The sequence below is a fragment of the Leptonychotes weddellii genome, chromosome 8, assembly GCF_054177405.1.
Source record: "Leptonychotes weddellii isolate Sample4059 chromosome 8, ASM5417740v2, whole genome shotgun sequence".
Classification (NCBI taxonomy): Eukaryota; Metazoa; Chordata; class Mammalia; order Carnivora; family Phocidae; genus Leptonychotes; species Leptonychotes weddellii.
In genome coordinates, this window is record NC_138376.1 from 50,913,233 (window position 1) to 50,927,088 (window position 13,856).

Genomic DNA, 13,856 nt, shown 5'->3' on the forward strand with positions numbered 1-13,856 from the left:
GCCTGGGTGGCTCAGTTGGTTAAGCGACTGCCTTCGGCTCAGGTCATGATCCTGGAGTCCCTGGATCGAGTCCCGCATCGGGCTCCCTGCTCGGCAGGGAGCCTGCTTCTGCCTCTGACCCTCCCCCCTCTCATGTGCTCTCTCTCTCTCTCTCATTCTCTCTGTCTCAAATAAATAAATAAATAAAATCTTTAAAAAATAAAAAAAAAAAAGAAGAAGAAATTGGAGAATGTATTCTACTTACACTTTCATAAAACTTTTGTCTGGATTTCATGTCAAAGACCTTCTAAAGATAGACTGGTATTGAATCAGGAACACTTTTTTCATGACTTAGTGCCATAGATCCAAGAAATATAGAATCCAGGTAAGTGACTTCCCCTAAGTATAAAGAATGGCGATTTTCTGGATTGGTAACTAGCTATTTAATAACACCATTACCAAAGATCTTGAGGAGAGGGCTCACAGCTGGTCTCCAAGTTTACAGATAATATTAAACTACTCGGGAAGCAAAAAAGCTAAGCCGATGGTGCTAGACTATCAGGAAGTCTGAGTTGGTGGATTAGTGTCATATGAATTTCATTATAGCAAAGTGCAACATAATAAATTTAGAAAAAAATAATCTAAATTGTACCGAATGAAGATTATTAATGCTTTAACTATGACCCAGGAGAGAATTTTTTCTCATGACTTGGTCTAGTCAATCAAAAAGTCAACTCTCTCTCTCTATACACACACACACACACACACACACACATATACACACACACACACGTGTGTATACAGGGTGGGGGGAGATGCATATCTGTTTAAAAATATGATGTGTCCCTCTAAGATGCTTCTCATAGTTTTAAACTTCATGAAGGAATGTTATGTCACTTGAAAAGACAGAAGAGAATAGCGGGAAGGAGGGGAAATGATAGGAAGAAAGAAGATTGGTGGAGGGGACTCAAGGAGGTGATTAGATGATGGATTTTTCTACCTGGAAAGGCAAACATCATCTTACTGAAAAGAAGTCATGATCAAAATTAAAAAAAAAAAAAAAAAGAATTAAACAGCATAGATTAGACTGAGCTCTGTTCACCAAAACACAGGGATGTTCCACTGAACTTGAATAAGGAGAGTGTGATTCCTATAAATATAAACTAAAAGATGTTAGGTCGAAATTGGCACAGGTATGCAGGCAATTGAATGCTAAGAGGGACTGATGAATGTGTGGAGAGATGCCTACCTAGAAGTCCATGAAGAGAAACTGTCATATATTTTCTGAATTTCGTTCAGGATTGTTAAAAGGAGGATAATCAGGAGGCCCCAAAATTAATTTCTTCGGGCCCTTAACCTTGATCCTACATTCTTGTTATTATAAGTAAATCATAAAGAATGAATTATGTGATATAATTTATTTTTTTCTAAGTACAACTGGATGTGGATCAATATGGGGCCAACTGAATGTCCCACTTCTGTGATATTCCATCAGAGCAGAATATCCATTTTTTGCCTGTCTGATTTTATAACTACAAATTTCCTTTATAACAGTGTAAACCCCTAGGGAAAAAATAAAAGATATACTAAATCTTTGTTATTAGTTTCCTTTAAACCCATGTCAAATGTGGTGGTAACCTAGCAACATTAGAGAAGTGCATTGAGTTAAAAGACCAGCTGTCGCCCTCATATTTTTGTACTTGAAAGAAATTTTGTAATGGAAACATACTTTATTGAAAGAATTAATGCAATGGTAGTTCCTTCAATGTAAGCATTTTGACTCTGTCCTAGCTTTGCTTGAGCCAGAGTGCACAGTGGTTACGGCTGAATGTGAAGTGTGACAATGCTTCTCTTGCAGGTTTACCAGCATTAGTAGTGGCCACATCAGTAGGCTTCACGAGGACGAAAGGATATGGCACTGACCACTAGTAAGTCCATCCACAGTGATAAATCATAAATCATCATCTATGCTTCATTAATCTTGGTTGGCACTGCTGATGGCTTGCATTTTGTCCCTGAGTCATTAACTATGGTAGAAATCATATTAGTGTGGAATGATGTAAGGGAGCTTAAATGCACAGAGGTTAGGAAGTAAATGCCGAAGCCCTGTGCAGAATCCTTGTTTCGGTTTCCCATTGCTTCATAAGACCAGTGCATTTCAAAATGTTTCAATATTTACTTTGTGTGTTTAATCTCAAATACATTTTTTTAGAACTGAATAAACCTTGGTGTTTACCTTTTAGAATATGATTCTGCTCTGAGCTTCTGATTTCACTAATGATAATATATATTGGTATCAACCAAGTTGTGTCATGTTAGTTCAGGTTTTGTTGCCATGTTAAGGTAATACTAAAACTTGCAGATCAGGAGAATCAGTAGAATACATGTTAGAAAATGCCTAGGCTATGGGAGAAATTAGAGGGAAGAAATAGGGTATGGTATCAGCCCATCCTAATCACAGCTGTAATACTGATAAATTCTGTGAGAGATTTTATAAGTAAGCTTTATGTTTAACATTTAAAATGTAAAACAATACACTTTCATATTTTACTTCATCTGCTCTTTCAAGCTGAGGAGGCAGTTGAGAAATGGAGAAAGAGATGTGCACATCTTATTAGAAGCATAAATTTTTAAAGTGAGATTTTTGGTTCGTCTTCAGGTTTGAGATAGGAATTACCACTAATTAGACCTTCTGGTGGGTTCATCCAAATGGAGATTGTGCCAAGACACCTCATGTCACCTGCCCATCCAAAAGAAATTTCCGAAGAGTTTACAGAACTCGTATCATTAGAACACTTGTTTTTCTTCTGCAGTCTATATTATGTGAACACACAAACAGGCAAAACTCCCCAGTCATCTCTGTTGTAGAGTAGGGCTTACTACAGCGCTATTACCTTTAAGCCATTACTTTTTACAACAGTATGACTCTTTGGTAAAACCCAGTATTTGAAAGGCACTGTATTGGGGATGTAGAAAGAGATAGGATTATGGATGATACGGTTCCAACTTTCAAGGAGTTTGTGATTAAGACGGAATACAATATAATGAGTAATGCATGTATCAGTTTGAAGATTACCTTGCACAAAAATATAGTAGAAATGTAGTGGCAGTCTAAGGGATACCGACTAAAGTGTTGCATCAGACTAAAGGCTTTTTCTCTAGTTATTTCATTTAAAAAATAGATACTAAATTATCAACCCCAAAGTGGGAAAGTAGAATTTTATGTGTCCATTCCAATGGCAAGGAGAAATAAGTAAAAGCAGACTTTGAATACACACAGACAGACACATTTGTGTTATGTATAAATTGATACATGTATTGGCATGTCTGTATGGGTAAGGTTACTAGGTTAAAATTTTTAATTAAGATATAATTTATGCAGAGTAACATTCACCCTGTTCAGTGTATAGTTCTGTTGGCTTTAACAAATGCCTAAGTCAGGTAACCACCACCACAACCAATATAGAAAAGTGTATTCTTAGAACAGATACAGAACAGTTATTGTTAGTGGTGGTTAATTTTGGAGGCAGCATGTTGATTCTGTGGACTTAAAGTAATATTGACAGGGTCAAATGTCAAAAACAGGTGCATGAAATAGCGGGCATGATTCATTGCATCAGCAGAAATAAAACATTTCCTGGTATTTTCCTTATATTGACTCTCCTGGACTCTGCACACGCAGATGGGCCACCTTACGAAGCCTCCAGGGTCAAGCCCCATGTCCTCTTCATGGCCCTCTCCTGTGAGAAAACAAACGTTCTTACTCAAATGGGTTACCAGGTCTCTACCATCTCTCTAGCAATGTAAACCTGCATCTCTTGGTGAATTGAGTAATTGAAATAAACACAGCTGCGCTTATTTTTATTCAAAAGCTTACCTTTAGTGAATTGGCTTAGTAGTCTGGGGCAAAAGTAAAATCAGAAGGAAAAAAAAGTGTACAAAATATAGATTATCCATTCTCTGCAATGATGGCTTTTAAACCAATTTCTCCCAATATCTCAGTGGCCTCAAGGAAGAACCCATAAATGACATATGCAAGACTCTAAAAGCATGCTGTTCTTGCTTAAAAGAGTATTTGAAAATTTTCATAATGGATATAAAGCAGCATTTTACAAAATTATGTAATAGTCACCTTTGTACTGAAAGTCAATATAAAAATCGCACTGCAAGAGTAATTTGTCTAAAATGTTTTAACTGCCTGAAAGTAAGGCCTTATATTAAAAGTTTCTTTTCTGTGAAAGGTATATAGTATTTCTCACACATGAAATGCTCTAATTTTAGTTTTTTCCACATCTCCTAATGCCTCTTTGTTTAATTACGAGCCTTTGAAATGTGCCAAAATTCGAGCACTAAGTACATACATATTCAAGTAATTTATATCATACTTCAGTGGTTTAACACTTATCACTAATTTTTGTTAGTTTTTATCTGATGTTATTTTTAGCTGCTGGCTCTCTCTTGAAGGAGGACTGCTCTACGCTTTTGTTGGACCTGCAGCCGCTGTTGTCCTGGTAAACATCAAAATCAACTACTTTTGTTTGTTTTCTTAGCCGAGAAAGCCTACTTTGCTTCAGTTAGAGTGATGGTTTTGTATTTGTTGTGTAGAAATTTTAGAGTTCAATGTATTATTACTTAATTATCAGTTATTACTTAAATTTGAATATCAACTGCTATTTAGACCCTTATTACTCTAAAATATTCTTATTTTGAAGACTGAAGACTATTAAACGTGGGAGTGTGGGATTTCTCTTACAGTAATTTCACATTTGTGAAGAAGTTCGAGTAAGTTTCAACAAATTCTTCCTTGTTAATGTACAGAATTTGACCCTTTATTATATCACCTTATACTATTCTGTATGATCTACATCGTTGTTAAGATCTCTTAATCTTGATAACTGCTGCCTGCTAGCAAATATCAACAAGAAAATACATGTCCAAATGTCAGAGTTTCTCAGCCTCAGTGCCACAGACATTTTGGACAAGATATTTCTTTGTCGTGGGGCTGTCCTCTATATTTTAGGATGTTTAGCAGCATCCTTGGGCTCTACCTACTAGACCAGTAGGAACGTCAAGTCGGTAAAAATCAACAATGTCTCCAGACATTTCCCAATATTCCCTGTGGACAAAAATAACCCCCAGTTGAGAGCCCCTGCCATATTTTATGCATAAGGATTTAAAATGTTTCTTTTTGGAATCATGGGAACATGAAAATTTTCTACCAATTTTCCTTTCTTTCTCTCACTCTGATATTATTAATTACAAATCTTTCTGGTCTAATAAATCTTTAAATGAAAATGTAAGGGGGGAAATGGTCTGAATTAGTACAAAGATCCACATTGCTGTGCAATTAGAGTTCTAATTGGAAAATTACCCTTTGGTTTCTTGAACAATTCATTCAGTAAATTAGAAGCTAGCTGTATCTTTCTTAATAACTCTGTACAACATTTTCTTTCTTTAAAGTTTGCTCTCCCTCCTCTAAACTATAACAGGGAGCAGAAACTGCATGATTCACAAGAAAAAATCTAGGCATGAGTGTTAGAGAAAAGCATAGGGAAATTGAAACTGTTAGACACATTTTTGTCTGCTGCATTGAAATCTTTTTTAATCAATTGAATTATTTCCCTAAGCTACTAAGTTAATATACATATAACCCTAAAATGGAGAAACAAAGAGTTATGTGTGTAATTGAAAAACCAAAGTATGGTCTTTGGAGTAGTGATGGATTCCCTCATGATTAAATTGTAGATTAATAGAATCCACAAAATACACTTTTTTCTCTTAGTTCATATAATTATGAAGAGAAATATGAGGATGAGAAATATGAAGATGAGTAAGTCTTTCTTTTGATCAAATGGTATCTTGCCAGGGAAGCTATGAAGAGTGACAACTCCTAAGTCCCTACCTAACAGTTGCTTTGAATCTTCCTTACACCAGTAGTTAAACAGATTTCAGCTTTATATTTTATCTGGCCAATGTGCTGGGGAAATGGAATTTTCTTTCCTTTTTTTTTTTTTTTTTTTTAAACTAGTCATCCTGTTTAAAACAGATTTTTGTGAACTGCTAGTTTCGATGTAAAGGCTTCACCATTTGCATTGGGGGATGCACTGAGATTCTGTTGATCATGGAGGGTAAGGGGCAGGAAGGCAAAAAGAAGAAAATATTTTTCCTTGATTATCTTGTTTCAGCGTTGGACTGGATTCCTTTATCAGGAAGTGCTGGTAGGTTAGAGAACTGTGGGTGCTTATCATAATAAGCTGCTACAAATAGACCACAGCTATCTCTACAGCTTTTTACAATTTTACTTGAGAAAGAAAAATATGTGTGATTTCATTTCAGATGTATTATGCAAAAGACCTTTTAAGTGAGAGTAAGAGAGTCTTAGAAAATGCTGAGAAGTGTTCAGTAGAGCACATTATAAGAACTGGTGTTAGTGTCCATCTCTTAAGGGATTCTGGTGAGTTGAATAGGCTTTCCCTTTTCTAGAAAAGCATGGTACATCAAAATGTGCTCCACCCACAGGAGAAATAGCCACACCACCTCAGGAATGTAGGCATTCTGTTCTCATTGCTGGGGACAATGACAAATCCTTAACACCTTTGCCTGCCTGGGTGCAACCTAGTCTCACACTGTGAGACAAAATCTTTTGACTCTCCTAGGGTAAAACTCATTTGGCCAATTGATTTTAGTCAGGGGTGACTTAGAATGCCAGATGGTATAGTATGGCACCGTTTACAAGTTAGACAATTAAATGGTAATTTCCTCAGTGTTAACTGCAAAGCATGGAAATTAAATGTACTTACTGTACTTTAAAACTTTAAAGTAACACACCACTGTTAAATTGTTCTGTTTCATTGTGCACTTATAAAATATTTGATAGGTGCTTTATATCACTATTGTGAGTTCAGAATTCAGAAATGGTTATTAATAAAAGAGGGTTTTCAGGAGAAAAGGGGACCTGATTCCCTCCAATATCATTGAAAGGTCAACCTTTGTTTCTGTTTGACAGGTCAACATGGTGATTGGCATTTTGGTATTTAATAAACTTGTTTCCAGAGATGGGATCCTAGATAAAAAGCTCAAACACAGAGCCGGGTAAGCTGCAATTGGTGGATTTTGAAGGTTCTTTACCAGTGAATCCCATACTCCAATTCCAGATCATCATTGACTGCATTTTAACTGTGCCTTGAATTTTGATCCTGATGAACCAGCGTGTCTGGTAGATTCTGCCATTCAAGTTTTCAATGTGCTGTTCTTAAGTAATGCGACCAATATCTAAAAATAATTTGAAAGACCATTAAGAAAGTCTGGATTTGTTTGTGCATATTGCCTGTTTGTAAGATAAGAAGATTAAATGTTAAGACTGGACTTAAAATGTTATTTTTTTTTCAAGTTTTTGTTTAAATTCTTAGTTAACATACAGTGTAATATTGGTTTCAGGAGTAGAATTTAATGATTCATCATTTGACATATAACACCCAATGCTCATCACAAGTGCCCTCCTTAATGCCCATCACCCAGTTAGCCCATCCCCCACCCACCTCCCCTCGAGCAACCCTCAGTTCTCAATAGTTAGGAGTCTCTTAGGGTTTACCCCTCTCTCTCTCTCTCTCTCTTTTTCCTTCCTTTCCCTGTGTCCATTTGTTTTGTTTCTTAAATTCCACATATGAGTGAATTAGTATTTGTCTTTCTGACTGACTTAGTTTGCTTAGTGTAATACACTCTAGCTCCATCCATCTCATTGCAAATGGCAAGAGTGCATTCTTTTTTATAACTAAGTAGTAGTCCACTGTGTGTGCGTATGTGTGTGTGTATCTTCTTTATCCATTCATCGGTTGATGGACATTTGGGCTCTTTCCATAATTTGGTTCTTGTTGACAATGCTGCTTTAAACATTGGGTGCCTGTGCCCCTTTGAATCAGTATAAAAATACTTATTCTTAGGTGAGCAAGGCCCCCTAGTTTGGGTCACAAAGGACGGGATAGTAGGCTGAACATGTCAGTGTGTGACACCACTGAATCAAGACAAGCAAGCTCTACTAGGGCAAAAACACTGCATTTTCTTTGATTAATCGTATATTTCAGAAAATTTCTTCACATGAAATAATCACTTATGAAACACCATTCTTGTCGTATATTTTCATTCTTTATGATGTTTTGACTATAACTTGCTAGGAAGACTTATTCATAATTTTCACTTGCACATTTGAACCACTTACAAAATTTAGAAAAGCATCTCTTTTAATTACTGTCATTATGATATCACCACATTTAATGACTAATAACATTTCATAAGCAGGTTGATAGCAGCTTTTACTGTAAGGTTACATGCTCACCTCATTATATAAATTTGTAGAAATTTGAGTGAAATATTAATGCTTTTGAATTTCCCTTTGTATCTTTTCTTATGAAAACTTTATAGCTTTATCCTTTCTCTTTGTACTTTCATTCAAAACTTACCTACAATTGCTATTTCTTTAATAACTTATGTTACTATTTAATAGTCACAGTATTTGATCACTGACCAGTAAGAATTTTAAGTCCTTTATGTTTCTGTAATCTATGTAATGATTTATATAGTAAGGTAATCTAGGTATTGTTCCCCCTAGTCAAAGACGAGTAAAATGCTTTGAATATAAAAATTTGGAATCATTCATATCAACCTTTAGAGCTGTAGTGGTGTAATCAGAACATCATTGGAAAAAAGGGGGGCATCACTTCCCACCTAGAGACTTTTTTTCACTTTAGGTGAGTCTTCATAGCATCTTTAACTAGGTAAACTTGAACTTGCACAGACACTGAGCTTTCTATACCATTTGAACTTGAAGCTTTCACATTCTTATTCTTGTTAGTCTGCCGTGTATGGTTGGAATTGGAACAACAGCTTCAATATTTCTGTCCAGATTAATCATGTAAGAATAAATCCATCATACTGAATACGGGGTATAGAACCTCGGTTCTGCCACTAGACATAAACTCGTGTGTCTGTGTGTATACACACACACACACACGTACACGCACATACACACACATACACACCTACACACACATACGCACACACATCTTTTTTTAATTGGAGGGGTAGAGGTTTATTGGTTAGGATAAAGCCTTGAAGTAAAAAATATTTTTGAACAAAGCCATACTCAAAATAGCTCTGCAATTTACTGGCTATGTGTGTCTTTGGGCATGTTAGGTAGTTATTCTGGAGTTCAGTCTTCTCACCTGTAAAATGAGGATAATGATTTTTGCCTCATAATAGAGTGTATGAAATACAATGTGTACAGAGGATTCATTAGAATAGCAAAGAGCAAACACTCATTCAACAAATGGTGGCTATTGTTAGGATGCATTAAATGAAGAAAATAGATTGTTTTCAAATGACCCTGACTTCTATCAGTCAAGCATCTGTGATTCTGCCATTCATGACATTAAGGTCAAAAAAAAAAAAAAAGAGAGAGAGAGATGGGATCATCAGAATGAGTATAATGCTAAGGATGTATTAAATTTACAGTCAGTATTTTTTTCTCATTTAATCATTTTAAGTGTAAGATCTGGTTTGATTTACATAGCTCTTTGTAAAAGATACGTTTAAGAGAATGACAAAATTGTCATATTATGAATTTAGAAATTATTCACTTTAATCTACATATTAATTTTAAAATATCTATTTATGAAAATGTTATTAGAAGTTACATCTGTTTTACTGGCAAAATTGAATCTGTGTTTTTCTAGTTCAGAGGCCTCCGTTGGAGAAATAGAAATGTTTTTAATATGTGTTATAAAAGCAGAATGCTGGTTACTGTTCAAAGTGGAAAAGAATTATCAACAAGTTAATGATTCTAGATTTTAAGAACTTTTTTCTATAATATAAAATGCAGTTTTTGCCTAAGTGTGTATAGATTGAAATTTGCTATTTCCAAGTGTGATTGAAGGAAATTTTGTAGAAGAAGTATCTGAAGCTAATTTTAGTTTGCGGAGAATCAGTGAGGACAGTCATAAAGATTTCAGTGAACAACAAATAGTTAGAATTAACTAAAGAAGCACTGAGCAAGAAGCTAATTAACAATTGATGTTCCTAGTTATAAATATTGACCATTTCACATTGGAAATATGTAGATATCAAGTGTTTTTTGAAATATTGTTTATTATTTAGAACCAGTATGTTCCTATTCCCATTTTATTGTTCCTGTTTCCTCCTTTTTATAATTATTAGAAACTGCCAAGCAATAGTTTATGTTCAATAAATATTTATAAAAGAATGAGTAAATGAATATTTAAGAAATACACAATAGCTTGACAAGTTTTTAATACCCAAATTATATTAAGTTTTTCTAATACATGACATATATTTACCAAAGAGGGATTGATTGCCATTAATATATCTTATGCAAAATAATTGGAAAGAATGAAAAGATAAAATGGCATGTTTATTCAAATATGAATATTTTCCTTGTTAACATATATCTCAAGCAGGATATTTCATTTTTTTTTTCTCTTTTTTTACAATGGAACTTTCTTATCTACTATTTTAAATTGCTTTATCTCATCTACCTGAAGTTAAGGAAACTACCAGGGTCTTATACAAATATCGTGAGATTTTTTCCAAAGGGAAAGGGAGTATTTTCTTTTCAGGGGATTTTACATAGTATCAGTAATGAACCAATCAGATAATTTTTTTTTTTTCCTAAGCAAAAGAAAAAGAAAATTGGGAAGGGAAGCTTGTAGACTCCAAGACCCTGCAGGAGTAGACAGAATAACCTGGTGCCCTGGTAGATATGGTAACATTTGAACTTATGGGAAATTCAATTTTTTTTAACTTAGCACTTTTTATTTTATATATATATAATTTCCCCTGTAACAAAGAACTAAATTTTATTTCCCATTGCAGCAACCCTGTTTAGCATTTAGACTGTGTGTTCTTCATACTATATTAATTTCTGTAGCATTCATACAAACTAGGGGAGAATATCCTATCTCCCTTGGTAACCTATCTTTCCTCTACTCCATATGCATCTAATAATAGAATTCCAAAAGTGTCCAACTAGTTAACATCAAGCATAGTTTTCAACAGTTAATTCTGACTAAGGGAAGTATGTATAGGCCTTTCAGTCAATCACAAATCAATCTCAAAGAGAAAGAAGCATTTCAAATACTGGCTTAATATTTATTTTCAGGAAAGCCCATACCTAGATCAAATTCATTTTTCTTAGGGCTAAAATACTTGTTTATATTGTGTACTAAACTAAAATTAATTTTTAGTCATCTTTGGCTTTTCAATCTTGTTTTAGAGCCTAGAGACAGTGTCCTTAAATTAAGAAAGATAGCCACATTTGTGTTCAAAGCGCAAATACCAAATAGCGTATCTTCTCTGATAAAGGAAACAATAGATCAGTCATGCCTTTTTAATATTAATCTGATGGAACTTAAAAAATTGAAGATACTCAAATATGTAGTTAGGGCAGTTGTGTGCATTCCTGCTTTTCCTCAGAATAATCTCTGGGGCTTTAAAAAACACAGATGCCCGGGGCAGCTAGGTGGCTCAGTCAGTTAAGCACCCGATTCTTGGTTTTAGCCCAGGTCATGATCTCAGGGTCTAAAGATTGAGCCCCGCGGTGGGCTCCAGTGGAGTCTGCTTGAGATTCTCTTACCCTCCCCCTCCCCCTTTGCCCCTACCCCCCCCTTCCAAATAAATAAATAAATAAATATCTTTAAAAAAGGGGGGGGCCAGATGCCTAAGCCCCACTGAATTGGAGTCTTTGGGGTTGGGTATATGTATCTAATATGCAGCCACTGTGGAGAACACTGCTGTAAATAGGCACTCCTTTGAGAGTAGTTTCAGACACACTGGCATGTCCATTGAGGCACTCATGATCCAACTGGATAGACCGTTGCTTACTTGTTATTGTGAAAAGTTTGGTCTCATGTGCTAGGACACAGGTCCTGGGTTGAATCAGTAAAACGAATGATTTAGTATCATGTTTCCCACCCCCACATCGAACTCTAAAAGCTTTGATTTTTCTCCTGGGGTCTACTGGTCAATCAATCTACTTAATAGCTTTCAGATTTATTATTTCATCCAAGCACTATTCACAAATGAGTGCACTTCTTTAGAAGAAACCAGACGTTCTGAATTATGATCATCTTGTGATTTTTCTCTGTCCTGCCACTTTTATTACATTACCTGTCCACTAAATATTATTTTGAAAAAGCCTACTGGGAAAACATATATTTTAGACATTAGCACCACAAGAGAATGGACAAGAGAAGTATACCACAGAAAATTATTTCAAGATGTTTTGAACTTTGATTCAAGTAATTTCTTTTTGGTTTTTCATGAGAGCATTATGTTCTAATAAACCAGTCATTTTCAAGGGACTCTTTTCTAATGTAAAGGGTTCACAAAGTTTTTCTGTGTAGCATGACTTTGCTTCTGTGATATAGTAGGTTAAATCTGAGTTACTTGAATCTAAATTTACCTGCAAAATCCTCCAGACTAGAATAGACCATGTAAATGCTGTTGAACTGGAGTTTATGAAAAAATGTTCAGAAAGAATATTTTGAACTTAATGTTAAATGTGTTTTATTAAAGCCTTAAGCTATCACCCCTTTTATTATAAACTAATATTTCATCAAATTTCATCAGCCCCTATATTCAGATCATCCTAAAATGTGGATAATACATTGATGCTGTGAGAAATTTCAAAATATGAATCTGTTGAGATAAAGGCTACATCTCCCACAAATGATTAAACACCTAAAATATATATCTTCTTATACTGGACTTCTGATATACATGTTTACATTTCAGAAGGTTTTAACTAATATCACGTGCCTTCTGCAAATGACAATGAAAGTCTTTGAAGCCAGGAGTCCTGATGTGTTTGATAACCAGGGGTCTGAATAAAGGGTTTTCACTGTATGTCTACACAAGCACATGCTTATGTTTAACTCAGTGTACTGGATAATTTTGAACTGTAGACACCGGGCCATTTAGGATGTAATTGATGGAAATATGCTTTTGCATGCAACAAAGGCCCATCGTGTTAAAAGGTAAATGTTACAAAAATAATGTGTAGTGTAATTGCATCTTTAAAACAACCTGGAGCATTCATCTTTGATAAATAAACTTTTCTGCATGAAATCGTATTTAAAAGCTAACTTGCAGCAGCAACGTGTTTTTTTTTTGGTGACAATTCAATATTTTGTTCTTTTTGTGGGTGTTCTGTTTGTTTGCAGTCAGATGAGTGAGCCTCATAGCGGTTTGACGCTCAAATGTGCCAAGTGTGGAGTAGTTTCGACAACAGCTTTGTCAGCCACCACCGCCAGTAACGCCATGTTAGTCCCAATCATTTACATCTTCTCGTGACAAATCTTTTACAGTGCATGTGAGAAAATGCTATTGTGGAAAAAAAAAAAAAAAAACCATGTTTGCTACTATTGGAGCTAAGAGCATACTTAACTATTTATAATTGGCAACTGCCTTTATAACTAGTGTGGGATTGGCTATAAAAAAATAAATACAACTATCCACTGTTATCTGCTTTATGGTTTCCAAGTGAACGGTCTTGGTGCCACATCCAAGAATGCTTTGTTGAACGGGGGCTTAGTTATTGCCTGGGGCATGACGTGCGGCTCCGTCACAGTGCTCTCTCTCTCTCAACAGGGCGTCTCTTTGGAGTTCCTGCGTGGTGTTGCCCCTTCTGGCTCTGACGTGGATGTCTGCAGTTCTAGCCATGACAGACAAACGCTCCATATTGTTCCAAATACTTTTTGCCGTGTTTGATTCATTGCAAGGTTTTGTGATAGTCATGGTCCACTGCATTCTTCGGAGAGAGGTAAGAAAGAGAATTCCTCTGGCAGAGAGGGATGATGGTTAGATGC

The 13,856-nt window shown here is 35.4% G+C and overlaps 1 protein-coding gene across 5 annotated transcripts in view; it reads left to right on the forward strand.

Moving 5' to 3' along the window:
- ADGRB3 (adhesion G protein-coupled receptor B3) overlaps positions 1–13,856 on the forward strand; it is a 700,248-nt gene that overhangs the window by 633,645 nt on the left and 52,747 nt on the right. For 4 of the 5 annotated variants that reach the window (XM_081828473.1, XM_081828477.1, XM_081828474.1 and 1 more), the window contains 5 exons: positions 1,838–1,907; positions 4,424–4,490; positions 6,986–7,071; positions 13,212–13,310; positions 13,639–13,810. In XM_081828473.1, the coding sequence (XP_081684599.1) occupies positions 1,838–1,907; positions 4,424–4,490; positions 6,986–7,071; positions 13,212–13,310; positions 13,639–13,810 (494 nt within the window). The remainder of the gene's footprint in view (positions 1–1,837; positions 1,908–4,423; positions 4,491–6,985; positions 7,072–13,211; positions 13,311–13,638; positions 13,811–13,856) is intronic. The other variant, XM_081828476.1, reaches the window with a different exon arrangement.